This window comes from Ceratotherium simum, chromosome 4 (genome assembly GCF_057802395.1).
Source record: "Ceratotherium simum simum isolate JZ-2026a chromosome 4, ASM5780239v1, whole genome shotgun sequence".
Lineage (NCBI taxonomy): Eukaryota > Metazoa > Chordata > Mammalia > Perissodactyla > Rhinocerotidae > Ceratotherium > Ceratotherium simum.
In genome coordinates this window covers 56,321,183-56,348,210 of record NC_141903.1, presented here as the reverse complement: position 1 = coordinate 56,348,210, position 27,028 = coordinate 56,321,183, and the positions used below count along the sequence as shown (strand labels likewise).

Sequence of the window (27,028 nt, the reverse complement as noted above, 5' to 3'; positions counted from 1 at the left end):
TGAACCCGTGTTATCTCCTGCTCCCTTGTGAGATCCTTAACGGCAGTCTCTGCGGCAGTCCATCTTCCCAACTGTGCAGTACCTAGCTCAGTGCCGGACCCCAAAGAGGGACGCAACAAATACTTGTCCATTTGAACTGCTGGCGAACCCCGAGGGCAGAAATTTTGGTCTTTTGTATCCCAAGTGCCTAGCGCAGTGCCTGGCACATGGCGCCCAATGAATACTGTTGAACAAATGAGGGAACATACTGCAAGCTCCGCGTGGCGCCCTGCAGAGCTCGAGGGCTGCAGATACAGGCAGGGCTCATCACACAGCGCCCAGGCTGGAGCTGGCGCCGCGACATCTCCTGCGGGGTGACGCTCGGAGCCTGGGGCTCCATCCGCCCACCTCTCTGCAGCGCAGGCCTGACACGGAGGGAGTGCTTCAACTTTATTAAAAAAAAAGAGTATATGTACACACTCCTAAATGTATATGTTAATACACACAAACGACATACATAATACGTAAAAATATACACACACATCCAGCTATGTACACACACGTATATATTATAATAAGTAAATGTATAAATATAAATGAATTAATATGCGTACAGCCCTAACTCCGAACGGTTAGAGTGGCGGGGAGGACGACGGTGACGCCCCGTCGCCCCTGCAGGCCGGCAGGACAGCACCTGAGCATTGGGCCCGCGGGAGACGGGAGGCCCGGGCGGCCCTGCGCGGCTTGAGCCTTCCGGCTTTCCGTCCGCCGCGGCCGCCATTGGTGGGGCTCCGAGCAGCTGACAGGCGGCGGCCGGGCGAGGGAGCTTCGAGGATGGCGGCGGCCGCGGCGCTGATCCTGCGGGAGAGCCCCAGGTAGCCGCCTGGCTGGGGAGCAAGCCCCGGGGGGAGCGCGGACAGGGCCTGCGCAAGGATGCCCCTGCTGTCCGTCGCCTCGGCGCCGAGGCGGGGCCCAGGTCGGGAGGGTGGGCGCGGGGCTCCCCAAGAGGCGATGCGAGCCCCGCAGGGGTGCGCGGGACTGTGGGCGCCCCCGCCTGCACGGGGGTTCACCTACGTGGGTCACAGTGCGCGGCCGCTGAGCTCCGTCCCCCGGTGTGTGGTCTGTGTCACTGTCCCCAGATTGCGGGATCGGAAGTACCCAGGCCCACCTGGACTAGTGCTGAATCAAGTGGAAAGGCATTCCGTTTCCGTTTCCAATTCTCTTTTCAGACCTTCTGATTATGAGAAAGGCTCCCACTGGTGCTGGGTGGTCTTGTGAATATCTCTTTTCAATCAAGATAGAATTAGCCTCAGGCTAGGAGTTTTTGCTTGGTAACAGTATCTAGTCAGCATTTGGTAACAGTGCTTTTGTTTTCATTTTGTTTCTTTTTAGTTAATTTCTAATTATAGTAGGTAAGTCAGCTGTCCATGGTGATGATATAAAGTTCTCTTTTAAAGTAAAATTATTTAAGTAAAAATGACTCCATTTAACTTAAAATAATAGTGCAGGTGATTTGTAGATGCAGAAAAAGTTGTGAAGTATATATGGCAAATAATTGAAGTTGGAAAATATCCTCTTTGCGCTTGGATTGGGCAGCAATCTTCTTGAAGAAGAGAGTTGTCTTTTTAAAGTTTTTCATTCTTCCTGGATTCCTTGACTTCTGACAGCCAGTTTCTTTCCTCACACCAGTGTCCTGGGTGACACACACCACATCAGGAAACTATATCCAATACGGTGCAATAGAATTATCACGTAATTTAAAGTTGGTTATTACAGGGGCCGGCGCTGTGGCTTAAGGGTTAAGTGCAGGCACTCCGCTACTGGCGGCCCCGCTTCGGATCCTGGCGCACACCCAGGCACCGCTTCTCTGGCCATGCTGAGGCCACGTCCCATATACAGCAACTAGAAGGATGTGCAACTATAACATACAACTATCTACTGGGACTTTGGGGGGAAAAAAAGGAGGAGGATTGGCAATAGATGTTAGCTCAGAGCCGGTCTTCCTTAGCAAAAAAAAAAAAGAGGATTAGCATGGATGTTAGCTCAGGGCTGATCTTCCTCACAAAAAAAAAAAATAAAGTTGCTTATTACAATTGAAGCAGGATTTTAAAACAACTGTGTACTTAGTGACCCCAAATAGTTGTGTGTGTAGGTTTTTTTAATTCCGTTATGTGCCGTGCAGCATTCTTTTCTTTATATTTTTGGTGTAATAGCCACTTCCCTCCTCTCACTTTTCAGAGTTCCATTTGGGGTTAAGCAGATACTTAAACACCCACTGCTAAATTTGTGCTATTCCCCACAGAGCACAAGCTTCAGTTAGTAGTTTTCCTTGCCCACAAGAAGGAGAAAATTTGCCAAATGGACCTTTTCAACAAAAGTACTTTGGGGGGACATCTTTTTGGAAATGCTCTGCCTCTTGGCTGGCCATCATCTGTTTTTCTTTATTTCACTCAGGCTTACCTTATAGCAATCAGAGTTGTTGAAATGAAAACTTATAGATAACTGCAGTTATAGACAACTGTACTCTAAGCAAGTACAATGCCACTTGGAAAACTCACTTTAAAACTTTGTTTTATGAATTTATTTAGCATGAAGAAAGCAGTGTCGCTGATTAATGCAATAGATATAGGAAGATTTCCACGATTGCTCACCCGAATTCTTCAAAAACTTCACCTGAAGGTTTGTACTTTTGCATTTCTGTAGCTTATAATACTTTCTTGTGATTTCACTGAAACTCTGTGTTTCTATTTAAAGAACTTTTTTCAAAGTGTAGTGTTCCTCACTGTATCCTCAGGAACACTGGGTCTCTAGAAAATTTGATAATGTCCCATGATCAAAAGTTTGGGAAACTCTGTCTTCATTAAATTTAATTTTTTTTATTATGGAACTTTTCAGAGTATATTATATGGTAGTGTTTATAGTAAATATTTAAAGGTGAATATGGTATGCAAAATTTTCTGAATGTGTTTGATCTTAGAACTATTTTATCATGGTATATATCTTGGGATTAAGGTTCTGTGAAACATGCTTTGGGAAAATTCTGATTTCTTTCTTCTTAAAAATAATGCTGTGGTATTTGCTATCAACCAGTATTTGATCTTGCATTTAATCTTTTTCTTTCACTTTTATTTCAAGGGTGTAGGTGTTTTGGATGTATTGATGTAATTCACTGCTTGGTCACCAATCTAAGTTAACTTCTTTATTAGGTTATAAAAATTTAATTCCATCCAACACATGTTTATGGAGCATCTACTAACTGCTCTGCCTGGTGCCAGGCATCACCATTAAACAAGAACCTGACTCTGTCCATTTCTTTTTCCTGGTGAGGAGTCAGCCCAAAGCCTTTTCTCCCTCTGAAGTGTCTCTCAAATCCAAGTTCTCCTCGTAGTCTTGGTTCAGATCCTTATTTTCTCCTCCTTGGACTACAATAATTACCTTCAAACTGGTATCTTTGCTTATAGCCTTCTCCCTTTCTATTGCTTCTTCATAATGCTATTGCATTTATCTTTCCAAATATTTTTTTCCTAAAAAAAAAAGAGTTGATCATATCTTTACAGTGTTCAAAGCCATCAGTGACTTCCCATTGCCCCATGGGAAAAAGTTAAACATTCAAAATCCTTAACATTGTATTGTATTATAATAACATTATAATATGGCCACAACCTATATTCTCTCTACTTTGCAAGCGCTCCAGTCACACTGGACTATACTCTTTTACTAGAACGTGCCATGAACTTTTTTTTACTCTGTGCGTGTACTCTTTCCTTTACCTGCAGTATTCTTCTTCCCTCTTTAGTGAATAAACTATTCCTCTTTCAGAGATTTCACGATCTCACTCTTAGCAGTTTGTTGTTCTCTCTTCTGTGCTTCTAAAACACTTGGTTCATTCTCACCTCACTTCAGTACTGCTTCGTAAGTATTTGTTTCATGATTACAAGGTTTCTCTCTGACCTTGAATGCCTTGAATATCACGTCTTACTCATCTCTGTATTTCCTGTACCTAATAAGTTGATACTTATGCAGTCTGCACTCAATTACTATTCTTGGAGTTAATTCTTTTCCTTGCCATTGGAAACAGAAAACAAATGTAGGTCTTCTAAATTCCTGCCTGTAAGGAATTTGTAATGTAGATGGAGAGACAGGAGGAACAACAACAACAGTAGCAGCTACATTCTGTGGTGTTTGCTATTCACAGTTACATTGCTCCTTCTGTGGCTGGTAGTGTTCTAAAGGCTTTGTATTACTAATTCATCTGATCCTTATAGCAACTTTAAGAAGTCGGTACTGTTGTCATCCTTATTTTATTCTTGAAGAAACTGAGATAGAGGCTAGTTAAGTAATTTGCCCAGGGTCACACAGCTAGCTAGTAAGACAGTCTGGTTCCAGAATCCATCCCTTTAACCCATTACAGTAAACCTCAGAAAAGAGTATGAAATAGTATATCAGTCAGTCTAAAAGTGAATGATGCAGGCAATCTACATAGAAGTTCTGCTTTGATTTTCGGAGCTGGTGGCTGCCTTCTTAAACATATAAAACAACATGGAACAAAAAACTCTTATATACATCTTTTGTTCTTCATACTGAAGAAGGATGGAACATTTGCAGGGAAAATTATGATGTGTAGTTTGTTTTTGACCCTCAGTCACCTCTGGAGTTGAGAATAGTTAATATCTATCTTAGAGAAACTGAGTGGCTGAAGCATTCCACGGAGATGCTTGGATGCTATGCCGCTAGAGATAGGGGAGTGGAGATGAGGAGGTGTGGTTGTTGAGAGCTGAAGCGACCTAGGACAGAAATATATGTATGTGATTACTTGCCTGCTAAGAAAGAAAGTCAAGAAAGGTGCACAATTTTTTTTCCTGGACAGTTTCAGGGAATGTTCCTCCAGAGGGGCTCCGAATGGGGTAAGAACTCTTATCCAACAGTTTGCAGAATCATTCGGGATCTGCCAGCTTTCTTGTGTGTGCTCTTGGTCTGTCAAATTGGCTTTTGCCTTGAGACAAGCAGAGCTCTTAGAACAGTGAAACCTGATGCAGGTAGATTGATGAAGAGGTTTAGGGATTTGGTTGCTCTTTTAACTGTTATCAGCTTGGCACTTTGATTTTACCGAATTTAATCTGCCAATAGGCAGAGGATATCTGTTTTTGTCCAGACTGGTTCCTTGGAATCCCTCGTAGGATAAACATGGGGAAACTAGGACAGCTGAGGTATAGAATATGGGCACGCCTAAGCATGGGTTTGGGAATCCTCTTTGAACTGGTCATCTTCCTGGCCCATCCTAGCATATAGAAATACATGGCAATTTGGGGGGTTGTTACAATGTTTGGAGGGTGCTGCAGGCATTTAATGCCCAGGAACTTTAAATGTCTTGCAATGTGTAGGACAGTCCTGCACAAAGAATTGTTCCATCCAGCATTCTAATAGAATCTGTGGGGAAATACTGAGGGAAGTCTGATTAACTTCTATAGCTGGGAACTTAGAAATAAACATTTATGTCTTCTGAGTTTCAAAAATAGCTGTCACAACTCATGCAATTAAAAAAACTCATATACTTTGCTTCGTAGAAGAGACTTTCAGTCCCTCACACAAAGCCTATTAATGTAAATATGCAGCATGTCTAGTTCTGAGAGATCAGCTATCTGGGTTCCTGGCCATGGCAGACCAAAAACAGCAAACTGGAGGATGAAGGTGCTGCTGTAATAGGGCATGTAGGCTGTTTCAAGAATTGACTACTGATCATGGAATGAAATGGAAGAATTATGAAAATCAGACACAAGAAAGATGAAAGCACAGAGGTCTGAGGTTTTTTTGCTGAAGTGAAAAAGCATCAGTGTATCTTAGGAGTTCTTTAGGATACTTGAGCACAGAACTCTGATGCTCATGATTATGACCTGAGTCATCACAAGAGATTATTTTAATTCAATATACTTTGTTTACAAAATTCTAGAATGGATGCTATGCATTTTAGAACTATTTCTTTCAGAAGTTTAAAACAGAAGTTCATTTACTTGATAGATTCACTTGTGGGTACCACTGTATTTCCCCATTATGACAGATAGGACAGTCACATCTGTGACTGTGTCCCAGCGTATAGAAATGCCTGAGGATTTTTTTTGTTTGTTACAATGTGTGGATGGTACTGCTGCATTTAATGCCCTGGAACTTTAAATGTCTTACAACGTGCGAGAGAGAACTGCACAAAGAAGAACTTGCCCCACCTATGTGGACAAAAAAGAAAAGAGTAGTTTATCGCTGAAAATGCTTTTATTTTATAGTCAATGTGGAGGGCTTCTTACAAATTGATTTATTGTGTAAGAATGATATATATATACACTTAAAATTATGGTGTATGCAGAGTACTAGTACCATGTGTCCTTCCACTGTGTGTGTGTGACTGTGTGTGTGAGTCAGAGCTTGGACTCTGGACCACAGTCCTCTCTGTTTCTAAATCCAGGCTCTGACTTTTTTAAACCTAATTGCCTTCATAATTATTTAGATAATATACTATCTTCATAGAATAGAAGACCTCTATAATTTTCTGACGAATATGACCTGATTTCAAGTGTATGTGGAATTGAGATTAGTTCCCTCATCTTTCATGTTAAGAAAAGTAATTCTTCTTCAAAAAAAACAAAAAACCAAAAAGATAAAGAGGAGTTGAAAGAAGGGATTTTTTTTGTATGTGTGAGGATGATCAGCCCTGAGCTAACGTCTCTTGGCAATCCTCCTCTTTTTTTGCTGAGGAAGATTGGCCCTGGGCTAACATCCATGCCCATCTTCCTCTACTTTATATGGGACGCCGCCACAGCATGGCTTGACACGCGGTGCATCGGTGCATGCCCGGGATCCGAACCTGCAAACCCCAGGCCACAGCACCAGAGTGCACGCACTTAACTGCTATGCCACCAGGCTGGCCCCAGCATGGATTTTTTAATTTGCTTTTTTGTGCCCCATATAATTCAAAATACTCAGAGTGCTTAAATTAAGCATTTTAATAACATTTTAAATTTCACAAATAATTTATGAATAAGCTTTTGTTTAAAAAATTTAAACAGTATGGACAAACTGAAATGCCCCCTTGGTTAACTCTTGCCCCTCCTCCATCTTAATTCTCTCTTGTATTAGTTATCTATTGCTGAATTACAATTACCCCAAAACTTCGCAGCTTAAAACAACAATAAACATTTATTATCTCTCACAATTCCTGTAGGTCAAGAACTTAGGAGTGGCTTGGCTGGGTGGTTCTGGCTTGGAGTTTCTCATGAAGTTGCTGTAAGATGTTGTTTGGGGCTGTTATCTGGAAGTTTGAATGGGGTTGGAAGATTTCCTTCCAATATGACTAGCTGGTGGCAGCAGTTGGTGGGAGGCCTCAGTTCCTTGCCACCCAGGCCTTTCCTCCAGACATGGAGTTGGGCTTCTTCCGGAGCAAGTGATCCAAGAGACGGGGAGGTGCTGTGCTTTTTATGACCTAACCTTGGACATCACATAGCTTCACTTTCACTATATTTTACTTGTTAGGAGTAAGTCACTAGGTTTGGCTCACTTTCAAGGGAAAGGAGGTTAGGCTCCATCTTTTGAAGGGAGGAGTGTTAAAGAATTTGCTGACATAATAAAACCGCCATACTTCCCTAGAGGTAGCCTTTGTTATCAATTTGGTTTCAGTAGATAGAAAGAAGTTAAACTGCTGCTATTTGGAAGCAAATAGAGGGACTTAGATTTAATATTTATCTACACAGGGTCATTGTTGGAGCAAGGTGTTGAATATGTGTTTGGAACTTTGTTTTATGGCTGTATTCTCCATTTGCTGTTCTGCTAACATATCTTAAGCTCTACCTTATTTTAAGGCTGCATGCCTGATGTTCCATTGGGTGGGGAGAGATAAATATTCCCTTGTCTCCCTTCACTCCACTTTGTTAATATAATGCCCTTGAAGATCTTGAGAATGTTCCTTTTGTTTCTCTCGGTCTTTTTAAAAAAATCTTACTTTCTTGTGTATATTGGGGACACTAAAGTTTATTTTTCTACATGCTCAGTCACTATTTTTATTTTGTGAAAACAGCTTATTTGGTATATATTAAAAGGAATCAGTTCAACAGATTTGAAAGTTAAATTGTAAATATCCATTGAATTTAATGCAACATGTGGTTCAGTGATTATACATAAGTAATGCTGTTATTATATTCCTCATATTGATAAAATCTGGCACTGTAGCTCATTATTTCAAGAAGATGTATGGTAGTCACAGAAATTCTGGAACTTGTAAATCAAAACAGTGCTCTTGAGGTAAGTGATTGACATTTTGCTCAAATTTTGTTCATATTTTTCTCAGTCATAACATAGGTAGTGGACACTGGGAGTTCTGGTGACTAGCCTCCAAAAATTTCCCAGTTTAAGAGTTCTAAAGCTGCCTCAGTTGAGCGACTATACACTTGTGCATCATCCTAAGCTGTCAAGGCAGGGACTTATGGAACTTCTGAAACTTCTCCATATTGCTATTGGGGAGAGGCAGCAGTAGAGAAAGTTGTTTTTAGTATGTGTGGATAAAGTATTTATTTTTATTTAAAAGCTGGTCTAATAGTGTACATTTTTTATACTTCATAAACCAATATCTTTAGATCAAGGAGATTATATTGGAAATGAAAGAAAGGAGACTAGCCAGAGGGTATACTTAGTAGGCTAATTGTTTTCTTTCTTTCATATATTGCTTATAAAAGTAATTGTGTAGGGGCCGGCCCAATGGCATAACAGTTAAGTTAGCACATTCTGCTTGGGCGGTCTGAGGTTAGCTGGTTTGGATGCTGGGCGTGGACCTACTCACTGCTCATCAAGCCTCGCTGAGGCGGCATCTCACATTAGAAGAACTAGAAGGACCTACAACTAGGATATACAGCTGTGTTCTGGGGCTTGGGGGAGAAAAAAGAAAAAGAGGAAGATTGGCAACAGATGTTAGCCTAGGGCCAATCTTCCTCAAAAAAAAAAAAAGTAATTGTGTAATGTGTAAGTTTTGGAAAATATTGAAATTATTAAAAAAACTTAATTTCCTGCTTTATATGTGCTCCTATAATAACCCATACTTTTGCAGAACTCATCAAATAGAAATTATTTGAATAATTATTTGTTTTGATATGTCTTTCTAACTAGAATATAGTATACCTGAGGACATGAACTGTCTACGTAGCATATAATAGATAGTAAATATTTTTGAGTGAGTGAAGATGGAAATTACTATTAATTATTGTTAACATTTTGGGGTTTTTACCTTCTAGTTTTGTATTCTAGTATTTTTTCTAAATGTCCATTTGTTATGCTATTTACTGTAATTTTCCACCTCCTGTAAATCATAGGACTTAATACTGTTTTCTAAAAATAAGCTTTATTTGACAAGATCCAGATATTGAACTGTACTATGATTTTGAGATATTGAAATTTACAAACACATCAGTTTCTTTCACCATGGCCTCACTTTTTGTTTCACGTTCTCATTCCATATATGAATAAATGAATCTTCTGTTGAGTGAATTTTGAATACTTACATGTATGCTAGTAGATTGCTTTTGTGTTTTAGGCTGAGAACAGTTTCAGTGAAGAAGAGGAAGAAAAACTTCAAGCCGCATTTTCTCTAGAGAAACAAGATCTTCACCTAGTTCTTGAAACAATATCATTCATTTTAGAACAGGTATTTTTATTGCCCCAAACTTCGTGACAGTGGTTTGTTTACTATATGTTTGTATTGCTATGATATCTATAACATTTTGTTTGTTAAAAATGTAGTGTGCAGATGGAAGCTGTGAATATATATATTTTTTATATATATATTTTTTTTTGGTGAGGAAAATTGGCACTGAGCTAACATCTGTTGTCAATCCTCTTTTTTCTTGAGGAAGATTGTCGCTGAGCTAACATCTGTGCCAATCTTTCTCTACTTTTTTTATATGTGGGACGCCGCTGCAGCATGGCTTGATGAGCCACGGTGTGCAGGTCCATGCCTGGGATCCAGACCCACGAACCCTGGGCTGTCGAAGCGAAACACACAAACTTGACCACTATGCCACTGTAATCAAGAATTTTGATGTAGTAAAAAAAAAATTTGCTCGTATGATTTTTTCAACAGTATTGTGTTCTACAAAACAATCTTAATGTTGAGTAGTGTAAGTAAAGTATTTGACAATATGAATTAAGACTTCACTGACTTGAGACAGTTATAAAAGATTTTAATTCATTGTTACTTGGTATAATAATTCGAAAAAATGAGCACTTTTTTTTTCTGAAGTAGATTCGCCCTGAGCTAACATCTGTTGCCACTCTTCCTCTATTTTGTATGTGGGTCGTCACTACAGCATGGCTGCCAATGAGTGGTGTAGGTCCAGGACCAGGAACTGAACCCAGGCCACTGAAACAGAGTGCACTGAACTTAACCACTAGGCAACCAGGCTGGCCCCGAAAACATGAACACATTTTATTTAAGAAATTTAATAGATGATTTTGGGAGATTTATTTGACTAGGATGATAAATAAAACATTTAGAAAAGAAGCAGTTGTCAAAGAACGGTTGCTCTTGCTATTTCTTCCTACTCAACTGCCCTTCTGCATCCCTTCTTTTCATCTAACTTCAGTTCATTGTTTAAGTTCCCCTTCAAGTCACGTCTCCTCCCACTGCAGCCTTGACCCCTGATGCTTGCAGTCTTCCTCTTATTTGGATTCCTTTTGTCCTGGGCTTATCGTAGTAGAGCACATTGTTAGTCTTTCATTTTTTCATGTGTGTCAGTTATGTCTCCTTCACTAGGTTTTGAATTTGTAGGGGCCGGGATCATATTTTTTGTGCATCTTGTCTAAACCTAGCACATTGCTGGGCTTAAAATATATTCTCAATAAATTCCTCTTGGTTGATTAAATAGAATAAAATAAATGTGAAATAAAAGTTTAAATAGTTTTGTGGCTTCATGAGCATTCTAGTCAACAGATACTGTTACGAGGACCAGCGGCCAGGTATCTACTACACACAGCCTTATACAGATTACAGATCATAAAGATGACTGTGCTGCTTATCCTTAGTGACTGTTCAATAGAAGAAAAGGATAATCAGATAGGACATAGCAGCATGGGGTTTATGAGAAAATTGTTCCAGAATAATGTAAGAAATAGAACAGATATCACTTAAAAATTTTTATAATTTTTTAATTATATATTACCTAGGAAATTGGTAGATGAAAGTAGTTTTGAGAATGTGCTTCTTGGAAAAATTTTGTTAATTGAGAAACAAAACCATTGTACACTTTGAAATAATTAAGTGAAATAAGGAAATGACAGTTTAATTAGGGTACCATTTACATAGCTAAAGCAAAGAAGAAATTTTTCATTTAAGTAGGTTTAGGATTACTTAAACCACAGGCAAAAATGAAAAAGTTTAGCCTGAATAATTTAGGCCATTTAATCCTGAATCTTCCAGCTCTTGGTTGTGTATATTATTTGTAAAATAATCAAAACTTTCTGCTATAAAAATATGATATATTCTTTTGATTTAAATCATTTAAAAATAATTTTGTATTTGTTTATAGATCAAGGTCTCTGTGTGAATATTAGGAATATGTGTAATTTTTTTTTTCTCTTTAATAGGCAGTATATCACAACGTGAAGCCAGCGGCTTTGCAGCAGCAGTTAGACAACATTCGCCTTACACAAGACAAAGCAGAAGCATTTGTCAATGCTTGGTCTTCTATGGGTCAAGAGACAGTTGAAAAATTCAGGCAGAGGATTCTTGCTCCCCACAAGGTATAGGATATACTACCCTGAAGATATTTTTCAATATTGTATGGCATAAATTTTATACCTGAAGTGTTTTTAAAGTGATAATATTTGTAGAGATGTAGGGTCAGGCAAAAGTAAGTATATTAACAATAGTCCTATAAAATTATTTCTATACCTATTTGCTACCACAATTGGATTCAATTTTAATTGCCAGTTTAAAATATGCCTCTATAACTTAAGAATAGAAATGAAACAGTCTTTTTTTTTCTTGAGCCCTTGGGCAGAGTTGGTTATTCTTTTAACTGTGTACATATGTATAGACTTAATATAATTTTTACTGAATCACATAATTATTCGTTTTTGTGTTTTGTGTTTCTGTATTCTGTGTATTCTGCCTAGCAGAATGCCTTGCATGCAAAAGGTAGTCAGTATTTGTTGAGTAGCAAATAGTGAACAAAATGAACACTTTGAGAAAAATATAAAATAACAGCAGTGTCACAAAGCTCTTTAGTAACCTTTAGTCACTCTTAATGGAGGTTAAGATGATCATTTGGATTTTGCCCTTTTTTCTATTAATATGTTGTATTACATAATTGGTTTTCAGATTTTCAGCCAACTTTGTATTCCTGGGATAAATCTCACTTGGTCATGGTGTATAATCCTTTTTGTATGTTGCTGTATTTGATTTGCTAATATTTTGTTAAAAATTTTTCCATCTGTGTTCATGAGAGGTATTGGTCTGTAGTTTTCTTATGATGTCTTTGGTGGTATCAGGGTAATACTGGCCTCCTAAAATGAGTTGGGAAGTATTCTCCTCTCCTTTTCTGTTTTCCGGAAGAATTTGTGAAGGATTGGTATTATTTTGCATTTCACTGTCATTATATGAGAATTCCAGTAACTCCAAATCCTTGTCAGCACTTGGTATTGTCAGTTGTTTTTATTAAAGCCATTCTATTAAGTTTGTAATGGTATCTTGTGTTTTCAATTTGCATTTCCCTAATAACAGATTATGTTGGTGATCTTTTTATGTGCTTACTTGCCATCTGTATACCTTCTTTGGTGAAGTGTCTGTTCATATCTTTTGCCTAACTATATTTCCACATTATGGAAAATAAAGAAGTCCCATTATAGTAAAATAAAGGACAATTGCAGGTGTAAATCACAGCATATAGAAATGTGTAGGGATTTTTTTGTCATTGTTGTTACAATGTGTAGAGGGTGTTTTGTGAGTTCTTTATAGATTCTAGGTTGAAGTTCTTTGTCAGATATATGATTTGCTGATATTTTCTGCTAGTCTGTACCTTTCCTTTCCCTTTTCTTTTTTTTTCTTAACAGTGTCTTTTGCAGAGCAAAAGCTTTTAATTCTGATGAAGTTTGATTTAACAATTTTTTTCTTTTATTGTTCCTGCTTTTGGTTTTGTGTCTAAGAATTTGTAGAAATGTCACAAAGATTTTCTCTTTTGTATTCTTCTAAGTGTTGTGTAGGTTTATGTTTTACGTTTAGGTCTAAGATCCATTTTGAGTTAATTTTGTGTAAGGCGTTAAGGTGCAGCTCAAAGTTATTTTTTTCTGCATATGCATGTTCATTTGTTCCAGCATAATTTGTGGAAAACATCCTTTTGTCACGAATTGCCTTTGCCCCTTTGTCAAAGATCATTTGACATATTTGTGTGCGTCTTTTTCTGGATTCTATTTGGTTCCATTGATCTGTCTATTTTGTATATCATTATGCCAATATAGCACTGCTTTAATTACTGGAGCTTTATAGTAAGTCTTAAAATCAGGTAGTGTGAGTCTGCTAACTTTGTTCTTTTTTGCAATTGTTTTGGCTGTACTAGTTTCTTTGCCTTTTCATATAAATCTGAAAACCAGCTTTTCTATATCTACAAAAAATCTTGCTGGGATTTTGATTGAGATTATGTTAAATTTATAGATCACTTTGTAGAGAAATGGCTTCTTAACAGCATTGAGTTTCTCTCTCTATTTATTTAGGTCCTCTTTGATCTCTTATATTGGTGTTTTTCATTTTTCAGCATACAGATTCTGTGCATATTTTGTTGGATTTGTACCTAAGTATTTAGTTTTTTTGGAATTGTTGTAAATGGTACTGTTTTAAAAATTTTGGTTTCCAATTGTTTACTGATAGTATATAGAAACATAATTGATTTTTGTACATTGACCTTGTATTATATGACCTTGATAAACTCATTAATTAGTTTAGCAGGTTTTTTTTGTGGATTCTTTGTAATTTTCTTTGTAGACAGTCATGCTGTCCACGAATAGACAGTTTTATTTCTTCCTTTCCAGTCCATTCATTTGTTTTTCTTTTCTTATTGCACTGACTAGGACTTCTAATATGATATTGAATAGGATTGGTAAGTTCGAACATCCTATCTTGTTCCCAGTTTTAGAGAGAAAGCATTTGGTCTCTCACCAGTAAGTTAGGATGTTAGCTATAGGTTTTTAGAAAATGCACCTTTATTGTGTTCATCTCTCTCCTTTTCTTTTTTTTTTTTTAACTCTGCATTCTAAGAGCTCTCAAGTGTCTTCCACGTCGCTGCTTCATTTTTCATCATTTTGGTTTCTACTTTTTCCTATATCCTGTACAGATTTTAGGTTTTCCATTTTGTGTCCCTGAAATTCTTCTTTCAATTATCTCCATTAAAAAAAAAATCCACTTGCTTTTTAATATGTGCCTGTTCTCTATTTATAATTTTCTTCTATTTTATAGGGTCCAATTTTTTCTTGCATTTATACAAGTACGGTATACTTGTACAGTTAAAAATATTTCTTTTGCTGCTTCTAATAGAAAGTCATTTTTCAATGTGTTCTGGATGATAGTTTGTTTCTTTTTTAAAAGTATTATTTTTTCTCCATATTATGTTGCATTGTTCCATTACATTAACTTCTGTTTAAGAAGTGTTTTTTTTTTTTTTTTTTGTGAGGAAGATCAGCCCTGAGCTAACAGCCATGTTAATCCTCCTCTTTTTGCTGAGGAAGACCAGGTCTGAGCTAACATCTATTGCAAATCCTCCTCCGTTTTTTTTCCCAAAGCCCCAGTAGATAGCTGTATGTCATAGTTGCACATCCTTCTGGTTGCAGTATGTGGGATGCCGCCTCAGCGTGGCCAGAGAAGCAGTGCGTCAGTGCGCACCCGGGATCCAAACCCGGGCCGCCAGTAGCGGAGCGCGTGCACTTAACCGCCAAGCCACGGGGCCGGCCCCCTAAGAAGTGTTTTAATCAGTTGTCATATAAAATATGTAAAAAAGAAGTTGGAAGAACATGATTAATTGTACATTAGCCCCTTGAGAATGCTGGAATTAACTTTTGCCAATTCAGAGTATATGAGAGGATAGCTAATACGTTATTTTAATGCCTTGAATGGTTAATTAAGATAATATAATAATAGCAAACATTTCTTATGTTTATCGTAGGCCAAATACTCTACTAAGTGCTTCATATCATGTAAAACCCATTAATAGTTCTAGTTTATACTTAAAATAAAATTCAGGCTTAGATTAAATAATTAGTCCATGGTCATACAGCTAAGTAAGGGGCAGAATTGGGATCTGACACAAGTAGTCACACTCCTAAACCATTATGCTATACTACCACCTGGATGTTAGCTGCAAAACTTTTCTGTGTCAGGCGTTATGCAGAGTAGTTTACGTAGAAGTGTGTGCGTTTCATATCTTTGAAAAGGAAGGATATAAAACTTTATAAGGTGTAATTTTGCCGTGTTAACCCAAGTGGTCCATGGTGAAGCTGAGATAGGAATCAGATCTATCTCGCTTAAGCCTTGTTCCTTTTATATCATGCTACCTCCGGCAGCTATAATGTTATCTTCCTTATTTGCTCTGCTATTTAGGATATGGTGACTAAAATAGCCATGTATGAAAGTAGATCGTGTCATTTAAGTTGTAACAAAAATATATGACTGTGACTTAGTACATAATGAACAAAAGGTGTATTTATAATGACTGACTATTGTTTATGGTAATTTAGGGGCTCACTCATGTGAACTGTCTGTGTGGTGCTTGCAGTGGAAAGTCTGTGTGTAATAATTCTAAATTCAAAGAGTCAGATTCACTTAAATAATAAGTTAATAAATCGAAAGGTCCTTATTTTTAATTCAATTTTTAAAAACACCTTATTTTGTCTTCTATTATTTAGATCTAATAAGTGAGAGGCAGATTGAAAATTAATCTTAGTGATAGCTTCTTGCAGGATATGATTGAAGGTATTTTAAAATTTTATCCTATCTCATTTTTTTTTTTAAATACCCTTCCTCTTTGGAGACTTGAGACTGAAAAGTCACCACTACTTTGTATTTATATTCTTCCTCTTTTATCAGTGTTCACTATGTCAATAGTGTCTTTCTAAAAAGATTTTCTGTTTGATTTTTGTTATATTTCCTGTGTGGTCATGACATTTATTAAATTATGAATCCCCTTTCAGACAGAACTTGAATACTATGTTTAATCCTATGCCTGAAATTCTGTTTAGAATTCCTTTACATATATTCCTACTAAACTAAATGTAAAAACTTACATGTCGGGGCCGGCCCGGTGGTGTAGTGGTTAAGTTCGCGTGCTCTACTTTGGCGGCCCTGGGTCCACAGATTTGGATCCCGGGTGCAGACCGACACACTGCTTGTCAAGCCATGCTGTGGCAACGTCCCATATAAAGTAGAGGAAGATGGGCACGGATGTTAGCCCAGGGCCAATCTTCCTCATACACGCAAAAAAACTTTACATGTCAAATATTATTGACATATGTATCTTTTTTCTGAGACCTTAAGGAAAAGAATTTGTGTTCTTTTTATATAATATTTTTTCTAAAATATTTTTTCATTTTCAAGTTAACGCTGTTCCTCAGGAATAGATAGGATTATGAGAAATATATGTAAGGCAAATTTTAAGCACTCTGAGTAGCCTATTCTTTAAAGGCTACATGCACTGATTCTTTTTCTTAGAATGCACTTATATGTTTGTTAGGGAATTTTTAAATATAAATTTGACAGTTATGTCTGTTTTAAATGTTCAAAATGTGTTTAATGTGATTTTCTTCTGTTAAGAGTGGTCTTAACTTTACCAATAATATGGCAAATTTATTCATAATATCTACTCATTTCATTATATAGTGAAATTTCATCATATCTTCTTGCAGATACTTGAGAAACTTAAATTTAAAAATGGATGGCTAGTGTTCCTAAAATAATAATGGTCCTAGAGGCTGGCCCTGTGGTTAAGTTCGGCGAGTTCCGCTTCGGCAGCCCGGGGTTTGGATCCCAGGCGTGGACCTACACCACTTGTTGGCGGCTGTGCTGTGGCGGCATCCCATATGCAAAATAGAGGAAGATGAGCACAGATGTTAGCTCAGGGCAAATCTGCCTCAAGCAAAAAGAGGAAGACTGGCAACAGTTGTTAGCTCAGTGTGAATCTTGCTCAGGAAAAAAAAAAAATAATGGTCCTATAGCATTCTTAAGAAAATCCTCTTTAAGGTGTTATAATAAGATTTACTTTATTGTTAAATGTACAACTGATAGTTTGCTTCATTAATTGTTAAATATCTGGCTTTTATAAGAAATTAGAAATTTGGATTTGACATTTTTAAAACTTATTGTGTTCTTTTGCTTTATTATTTTCTTTAATATCCTTGTTTCATTTCTTTTTGGAATTCTAAGGATGGATGAATGGCTTTAGTATAAAGAGGACAGAAAAAGCATGCTTGATGCAGCTAAATCTTGCAACACAATATATAACTATGAATACATATATGAGCACTTCTTCAAGATTTAAATGCTTAACATTATCATCTGCATTTATAAGAAAGGTATTTTGTTGTAATTATATCCACATACAACTCAAATTTCTGCCACTTTTATTACTTTAGTTGTTGGTATGTTATGAATCAGGTGAAAGGCATAGTTTTTCCATGTGCTGGAATTGACTAAATATAAATGTTTGTGAGGCTTAAATGCTGCTATATTTATTTGCTACTTTTTATTGAAATACAGTTTACCTGTAGTAAAATGCAGAGATTTTAAGTGTTCAGTTTGATGAGTTTCAGAAATTATATACACCCATTTAATCATTATCCATAACAAAATAGAGAAAATTTTCATCACCTGGCAAGTGCCCAGTTACAGTTCCCTTCACCCTCACCCTCACTTTCCATCACCACAGATGGGTTTTGTCTGTTCTTGGACTTAAAATAAATGGACTCAAATAAATGTGTCTGACTAATATCTCTCAATATAATTTATTTTTGGATTCATTCATGTTGTTAGTAGATTTATCAGTAATTCTTTTGTTGCTGAGTAGTATTCCATTGTACAAAAATACCACAATTTGTTTAGCCATACTCCTCTTGATGGGCATTTGGGTTGTTTACAGTTTCTGGCTGTTATGAATAAGACTGCTATGAACATCTGTGTACCAGTCTTTTTGTGGACATATGTTTTCATTTCCCTTGGGTAAATATCTAGGAATGGGGTTGCTGATCCCTCAAGCCAACTCTGAGGCTTTGTATTTGAGTTTTAGCTAACCTGTGCTGCATGTATCGAGAAGTCATATAAATGTGAATCTCTCATCTTGTGTGGTTCCCTTCTTTTATGAGTTAAATTCCCCTTCTGCCTGCTTTTAGTCATTCTCCAATGCCTTCAAATTATTGGTCTTTAAGTATTTTGTCTAGAGGTTATAATTTTTATTTGCAAGAAGGTTAATGTGATGTAAACTAATTCCTACCATTTCCAGATTAGGATCTCTAAAAGGGATTCTTTTAAATTATGTGTCTTATTCTACCCTCCTCTGCTCCAAATCCACCAAAGGCTTTCCATGTTGCTTATAATGGAAGGCAAAGTTTTTACAATTGCCTTAAGGCTGTACATGATCTATAACCCCCCTCAGTCTACTACCTATCTTGTTGACCTTCACGTCTCAATGCCCTCCACTTGGCTCAGTTTGGATACCTGTAATCTCTTTACCTCAAAAGCTCTCCTCCTGGTTGTTCATGTGGCTGGCTTCCTTATCTTCTTCAGCTCTGTGTTCAAATGTCACATTGATCGGTGAATCTTGCCCTGATCATCATAGTGACAAGTGCCCCCTCCTCTACGGTACTTTCTTACTTCATTTTTCTCCACAACATTTATTCTTATTTGGCCCAGTATGTATTTTACTGGTTTATTTTTTTATTGTCTGTCTCTACTACTAAACTGTAAACTCCACACGGGCAGGAATTTTTGTCTGTTTTGTTCACTATTTTCAATGGCCCTTGAGAGAGAGTGGTTCTCAATAAATAGTTGTTGAATGAATAAATGCACAATATCCCTGCTTTACATATTGTGCTATTTTGAAGTTCAGTCTAGTAGGTTTTCTTATAAAGAGGGATATTTGTATTTACTGGTGGAGAAAAGAACACTAAAGAGTAGTGGGTATGGATTATATTTTGTATTTCCTAGTGTTCTTTTGTGTTCTCAGTTTCGTTGTACTTGAAGCCTTTTGTGGTTCATTTATTTCATGACTCTTGAGTTTTGCTGGAATACTAGATTCAATTATTTACATTTTTTCCTCTTTAAAAGTAGAAATATAGAATTGCTTTAGCTTGAAATGGAAATTCCCCAGGAACAAAAAGTGATATCATTAACTGTTGCAGCAACAGATATCAAGCTCTTTAAATTGATATCTGCAGCAATCAATTTAAAGAGCTTTAGATCTAAGAGATCCTTAATCAGTCTTATTGGAAACAGAAGTGTATTCTCTGCTTCATGAATTATTGGCTAAAACCAGAACCATTAACAAATTAATGTTAGCAAAATAACTCTTATGTCATAGTATTCAAAGATGTGCACTTGCTAAATAGAGTTAATGTACTTTTTCAGAGTGTTGCCAATTGTGAGAACATTAGTTGAATGACATTTCAGTGTCCTCCAACTTGTACTATTATCCTCATATATTCTTGGTATGCAGAGGTGGCAAACATTTTGAAGGATGATTCATTGATGTTTTCCTTCAAAACCTTACAACTTGGATATGAAGACCATGACTAGATATTTTGGTGAAGTCTATGGGTCAAGGAGTATAATTAAGTTCCATCCCACCCTGGCAATGAGACTAGGTTGACTTTTGTGGCATCTAAACTTGAAGGTATAGGTTAGGGAATATCCCTAAGTTGTGAATTTGTAATAAAGTATTTGTACCTTTTACTATGATTTGGTGTAACAGCAACATTAAAGAAGGGCATTGGTTCAGTCACTTTTGGATCTTTGATGTCTTCTGGAGACTGCCTAATGGGTAGCCCTGTGCAGTATGATTTGTGCATTGTGCTTTGTGGAGATAGGCAGTCACTTGGGTGCAGGATAACTCCAATATTGATTCAAGAAGTTTATCTATTTGCACCTATGTGATATATGCTAATAGGTAATAGATCACAAAGGTTTTCTTGTTTTCTTCTAGAAGTTTGATGGTTTTAGCACTTACTTTTAGGTCTGTGATCCATTTTGAGTTTATTTTTGTGTTTGGTGTTAGGTAGGGGTTGTTGTTCGTTTCTATATAGATGTCCAGTTGTTCCAGCATTGTTTACCTTGGCACCTTTGTCAGAAGTCAATTGATGGGTCTATATGTCTATCCTTTTGCCAATGCCACATTGTCCATATTGCTGTAGCTTTATAATAAATCTTGAAGTTAAGTAGTATAGTGCTTCCAGATTTTTTAAAAAATTGCTTTGGCTCTTTTAGGTCATTTGCATTTCCATTTAAATTTTAAAATCGGCTTGTCAGTTTCTATAAAAAATGCCTGCTGAGAATTTAATTGAATTGCTCTAAATCTATAGATCACTTTTGGAAGAATTGACATCTTAACCATATTGAGCCTTTAAATTCATGAACATGGTATATCTCTCTGTTTATGATATCTTCTTTAATTTATTCCAGTAATGTTTATAGTTTTTCAATGACCAGGATTTGCACAAATTTTGTTAAAGTTATCCCTATGCTATAGACTGAATGTTTGTGTTTCCCCCAAATTCATATTTGAAATCTAATGCCCAAGGTGAAGGTATTAGAAGGTGGGGCCTTTGGGAGGTAATTAGGTCATGAGGGCAGAACCCTCATGAATGGGATTAGTGCCCTTATAAAAGAGGCCTGAGAGAGCTCCCTTGCCCCCTTCCACCATGTGAGGATACAAAGAGAAGTCTGTAACCTGGAAGAGGGCCCTCACCCTACCTTGCTGGTACCCTGATCTCTGACTTCTAGCCTCCAGAACTGTGAGAAATAAATAGTTGTTTTTATTAAGCCACTCAATCTATGGTATTTTATTATAGCAGCCTGAACAAACTAAGACACTACGCATTTGCATGATTTTGATTGCTACTATAAATGGAATTGCATTTTTGCTATTTTCCAGTTGTTTGTCTCTGGTATATTGAAATACTATTGATTTTTCATATTAATCTTGTGTGCCATAACTTTCCTAAAATTACCCATTAGTTTAGTAGCTTTTTTTGCAGATTAACTAGGATTTTCTACATACATGATGGCACGTTATATCAAGATAGTTTTTGTACAGTTTTGTCCTCATCACCAGACTTGGAGCTTTTGGGGCAGAGATTGTAATTTTATTCATTTTTCTGTCTCCAGCATCTAAGAAAGTATAAAAGTCAGGTCCATACTCTTCTGGTTTTTCTCCTTTCTGGCTGCTGCTTTTAGTTGCATTTGCTGCTTTCTCCTCACTTCCACAACCTCTAAATTTTGCATTGTGCCGGGACTCAGTCCCTGGTCCTCTTCTCTTTTCTTTTGTACTTCCCTGGCAATCGCATCTAGGCGTCAGAGTTTAAATACTATTTTATAATAAAATTTTTTTCTCTAGCCTGGGCCTACCTACTTGATAATTTCATTGGATGTCTAATAGGCATCTCAAATTTAGCATTAAAAAAAATAAACCAATCTTTGATCATTCCTCTTGAAACTCTTCCTGTAGTTTTTCTATCTCAGTTAATGAATGGTAACTCTGTTTTTGTTTTTTTCCTCCATTTGCAAGGGTCAGTCTTTATATCGTTTTGCCATTGTTATTTAAAAATGAATAGAAAACTAGGATGATAAGAGTGTAGGTTTCATAAACATAATGGAATTTATATAAAGATGGGAATCATTAGTATCCTGAAAGCACCAGGCTTTTTCTCAATGTCCTGGTTGTGATCTTGTACTATAGTTATGTAAGACGTTACCATTGGAGAATACTTGGTAAAGGGTGTATAGGAACTCTCTGTATTATTTCTTACAAGTGCATGTAAATCTATAATCATCTCAAAAGGCCAATTCATTTAAAAGGGGAGGAGCATGAGGAAGAGAAGAAAGAAGATTAATAAATGTAAATAATTATGGAAAATTTGCTAAATTCATATTTATACCTCATTCTTAGGTGTAAGTAAGCAAACCTACTCCTCTACAAGGTCCCTATGATTCTAGTTGGCTTTTCCATATTTTGTTTCCTAAAATTATACATATAGAATGAAGCATGAGATAAGAACTTTTTCTAAATCTTTGACACAGGAGAGAAGGGCATTTTTCAATTCAGTGTAATCCCCTTAATAAGGTTAGCTTTTTGAAGCATTTCTCATTATAAACTTGTATCACCAAGAAAGTAATACCAGCTGGGAAAATCAATTTATGAATGTATAAGAGGTCATACTTATGATCCCTCAATAATGGCATGTGTATACGTAATTTAATCTTTGTTTAAAATAATAGGTTCAGAGTAATTTTACATTTGTCTAAAATAGAGAAGTTTCCATTATTTCCATTATAATGTATGGAGATTTATTTCTTCAGAGTTTGCCAAAGGACACAAGATGATACCACCATTTTAGGAGTATTTCATTGGAAACATTCTATATATCAGTCAACAATAAGGGCACACAGACGGCAATTTTTCACCTTTTGTCCTTTGGAAAGAAAATGCTGTAGAATATGAAGAAGGTACTTATAATCAGCTCAAACAGGTTATTAATCAAATCAGCAAAATTTTAAACAGTCTGTCATTTGGAGGCCCTCCAGGAGATCCCAAATTTTATTCCTTATTTTCAAGCTGGCAGTGCCCAATTTACTAAGTTTCATTCTAAACAATCTAGTTGTCTGGAACTTAGAACAAATTTGCAAACAGAATAACATTACAAATGGTGATTAAATTACCAAGGAATTTAATAGCAGGGATGCAGTGGTTCCCTACTGTTGTCGTAACCAGAGGAATATCTAAAACTCAAAAAATAATAAAGTTTCACCATCCAATGGCTAAAAACAAGTAATACCTATACCTTGGCATTAAGATAAATCTTCAATTTCCAGCATTTTATATATGTGGTCTTCTTGTTACTATATGCATAGATATCAGTCTTAACACAACAAGCATCCACTTCCCTTTCATGTCCACCCCATGCCCCTTTATTTTGTTAATGTGTTATATCACATTGATTGATTTGTGGACATTGAACCATCCTTGCATCCCTGGGGTAAACCCCACTTGATCATGGTGTATGATCCATTTAATGTATTGTTGAATTCAGTTTGCTAATATTTTGTTGAGGATTTTTGCATCTATGTTTATCCAGGGATATTGGCCTGTAATTTTCTTTTCTTGTGGCATCCTTGTCTAGTTTTGTCATCAGGGTAATGGTGGCCTTGTAAAATGAGTTTGGAAGTGTTCCCTCCTCTTCTGTTTTTTGGAAGAGTTTGAGAAGGATTGGTATTAATTTTTCTTTAAATCTTTGGTAGAATTCACCAATGAAGCCATCTGGTCCTGAACTTTTGTTTGTTGGGAGGTTTTTATTACTGATTCAATTTCCTTACTAGTAATTGGTATGTTCAGATATTCTATTTCTTCATGACTCAGTCTTGGTAGGTTGTGTGTTTCTAGGAATTATTCCATTTCTTCTAGGTTGTTCAATTTGTTGGCATATAACTGTTCATAGTAGTCTCTTATGATCATTTGTATTTCTGTGGTATCAGTTGTAATGTCTCCTCTTTCATTTCTGATTTTATTATTTGTGTTCTCTCTCTTTTTTTCTGGTGAGTCTAGCTAAAAGTTTGTCAATTTTGTTTATCGTTTCAAAAAACCAGCTCTTAGTTTCATTGATCTTTTCTATCATCTTTTTAGTCTCTATTTCATTTTTTTCCACTCTGATCTTTGTTATTTCCTTCTTTCAGCTAAATTTGGGCTTTGTTTGTTCTTCTTTTTTTAGTTTCTTGAGGTATGAAGTTAGGTTGTTTATTTAAAATCTTGTTTTTTGATATAGGCATTTATCACCATAACGTACCTCTTAGAACTGTTTTTGCCGCATCTCATAAGTTTTGGTATGTCGTACTTCCATTTTCATTTGTCTCAAGGTATTTTTTATTTTTCTTTTGATTTATTGTTCGACCCATTGGTTGTTAACATTACATTATGTTTTGATTCTCCAAAACCTATGTGCTTTTGTTCTATGTATAGTTGTTTTTTGTATTTTGTTGAGAGTTTATAGATGTTGTTTGTGGAAAGATTGGTGTTTTTAGGTGCACACTCCTTGGCACCAGAAGGCAGTTTTTTAAGTTGAGAATTTCATATAATTAATCAGTAGATTTTATAGGAAAACATCATTAAGTCGAGAGGTGATTTAAGACAAAATTTGTAGAGTATTTAGCTAAGCCCTGAAAATTGGTAGGTTCGTGTTCTTCTTGTATTAAACGTTTAATCAACTTCGTAAGTTTTATATTTCATAAGAGTAAATAGTGGTGTATAGTTTCTCTAATGAGCCATACATATATGGAATTTCTGCTTATGGTATTTTCCAGTTATAAAATGGTGGATTATACCAATAGAATATAAATAGTATTTTCTGTTTTGGCAGTTAGAGCTCTAATCTTATGCATTTTCATGATTTGTTATATAATAAATAATAATTGTTTCATGAATCTCCACACACATAGTTCCTAAAACTCATTCAGTATTTCTGAGAAGTATTTTTCTAATTGTAGATAGCCTTATCTAGTAGTGGTTTAGTGGGTAATGAAATCAATTTAGAGAGTTTTAAAATAGCATTTTAAAAATGAAACATATTAAGAGATTATTAAAGAACATTACTATGGATAAAAATTGTTGGGCTGGCCCGGTGGCGTAGTGATTAGGTTTGTGCATTTCTCTTTGGTGGCCTGGGGTTTGTGGGTTCGAATCCTGGGCACAGGCCTAGGCACCGCTTATCAAGCCATGTGTGGTGGCATCCCACGTGCAAAATGGAGAAACATAGGCACAGATGTTAGCTCAGGGCTGATCTTCCTCAGCAAAAAGAGGAGGATTGGCAACAGATGTTAGCGCTGAGCCAATTTTCCTCACCAAAAAAAAAAAATTGTTTTGCGGAACTTATATATGTATATCATTTTGCAACATAAATAGTATTTCTTACTGGGTAATATGGTCCAAACAGTGGCTGCTGTTTTAGAGAGCCACTAGTTAAAATTTGCTGATAACTTTATGTTTTTTTTTTCAATGTAAAAGAGTTAATATTACTGTAATTTTGGCTCATTTTGCATGTGCTTGGAAGTGTGGTTTGCAAAGCAATTATGAGAATTTAAGCTTATGTTGAAGTTGTTACATGGACATTAAAGGGAGAATGAAGTCATTGTATTTTGAATGACATCTTAGTAACATTGTCAGATAAGAAGTAATATAAGTGAGATGCCTCAGAACAATCATTTAAACAGTTTTGGCATGGGTTAAAAAACATTAAAAATATTAGTGGCTCATTTTCCTTGTGTTTTATGTTATCTTGGTGACTTTTAAATCTAGGATGCTGATTAAGATATAAGGACCCTCAGATTTAAATTTGAATATGAAATAAAACAAACTATATTAAAATGGTCCTGGTATTTTAATGTACAAATGTCTGAAATACACAGGACAGAATTTTATTTTAAACAGAAGCAAATGTAGAGTAGCTAACTTAAGTCAAAATTCTACACTAGACTTTGTTTTTTACTGTGTAATTAAAATATTGATGACTATCATATTTGTTTCTCAGTTAGAGGAATAATTAAATAGTATACTAGGAGATTTTCACCTTGGCAAGGGAATTTTGTCTTATTTTTGTTTTTCTATTGTTTCTTCATGATCAAATTTGGGTTATGACATTCTGGGTAGAAGGCTAGTAAGTAGTGATATGGTCCTCACAGGATATCACACCTAGAGGCACATATCCATTTGCCACTTTTTGGTGATGTTAATTTTGATCTCTTGGTTACAAAGTTGTTTGTTTTTTCCACTGCATAATTACCTTTTTCCTAGAAAGCAATTGTGGGTTGATACTTTGTGACTGTGTGTTTCAAATTAGACGTTCTCTACTTAGATTTAGTATCCATTAATGATTCTTACTTGAATCAATTTCTTATAATGTTTTTTTGTGTGTGTGAGGAAGATTAGCACTGAGCTAACGTTGTTGCCAAGCCTCCTCTTTTTGCTGAGGAAGACTGGCCCTGGGCTAACATCCATGCCCATCTTCCTCTACTTTATATGTGGGATGCCACAGCATGGCTTGATAAGTGGTGCGTAGGTCCACGCCGGGGATCCGAACCTGTGAACCCCTGGCTGCTGAAGTGGAGCGTGCGAATTTAACTACGCCACCGGGCTCGCGCAATTTCTTGTAACTTTTGATTTTGATATAATTTCAAACTTAGGGAAAAGTTGGAATAACATAAGGAGCCTCCATATGCTCTACTCCAATTCACCAATTGTTTACATTTTACATTTTTAATCTGTAAAATGGAGCTAATAAGAGTACCTATCTTAAGTAGTTTTGGTTTTCTTTGTCTCCTAGTTTCACTGAAGAGTTTATTTGTTTTGTTTTTTTATTGCTCTGTGTAACTGTATATTTTTTTTATAATTCTAGTTATTCTTTCTCTATTTCCTCTTCATTTAAGGTTTCTGACTACTGATCATTTTCTATGAAATTTTATGTGTGGGTGTGCGTTTGTGCATATTCCTACATATAAGCTTAGCAATTTTATTTGCTTTTTAAATTACTCTTTCATGTGGGTATGGGACAAATATTTTTAAATCACAAAATTCAATAGCAAAGGCTCTGGCATTTAAGAAAGCCGACTCACACACTCTTTTTAATCATGACTCTTTTTAAAATTACCTTTCCTTGTGAGTATTCTTTACATTACATTTCAACAGATAGAGTGCCTATTATATTTAAAAGATACTACAGAAAACTTTAGGTGACCAAAATACCTTGTATTTATAATGCTTTGCAGTTTCCAAAACACTTTGAATATGCA

The 27,028-nt window shown here is 36.3% G+C and overlaps 1 protein-coding gene across 3 annotated transcripts in view; it reads left to right on the top strand.

Moving 5' to 3' along the window:
• The first annotated feature begins 761 nt into the window (after window positions 1-761).
• The window catches only part of COMMD10 (COMM domain containing 10), a 163,210-nt gene continuing 136,943 nt past the window's right edge, over window positions 762-27,028 (top strand). For 2 of the 3 annotated variants that reach the window (XM_087429910.1, XM_004420288.3), the window contains exons 1-4: window positions 762-854; window positions 2,568-2,658; window positions 9,545-9,655; window positions 11,593-11,748. In XM_087429910.1, the coding sequence (XP_087286036.1) occupies window positions 814-854; window positions 2,568-2,658; window positions 9,545-9,655; window positions 11,593-11,748 (399 nt within the window). In that variant the 5' untranslated portion in view covers window positions 762-813. The remainder of the gene's footprint in view (window positions 855-2,567; window positions 2,659-9,544; window positions 9,656-11,592; window positions 11,749-27,028) is intronic. The other variant, XM_087429909.1, reaches the window with a different exon arrangement.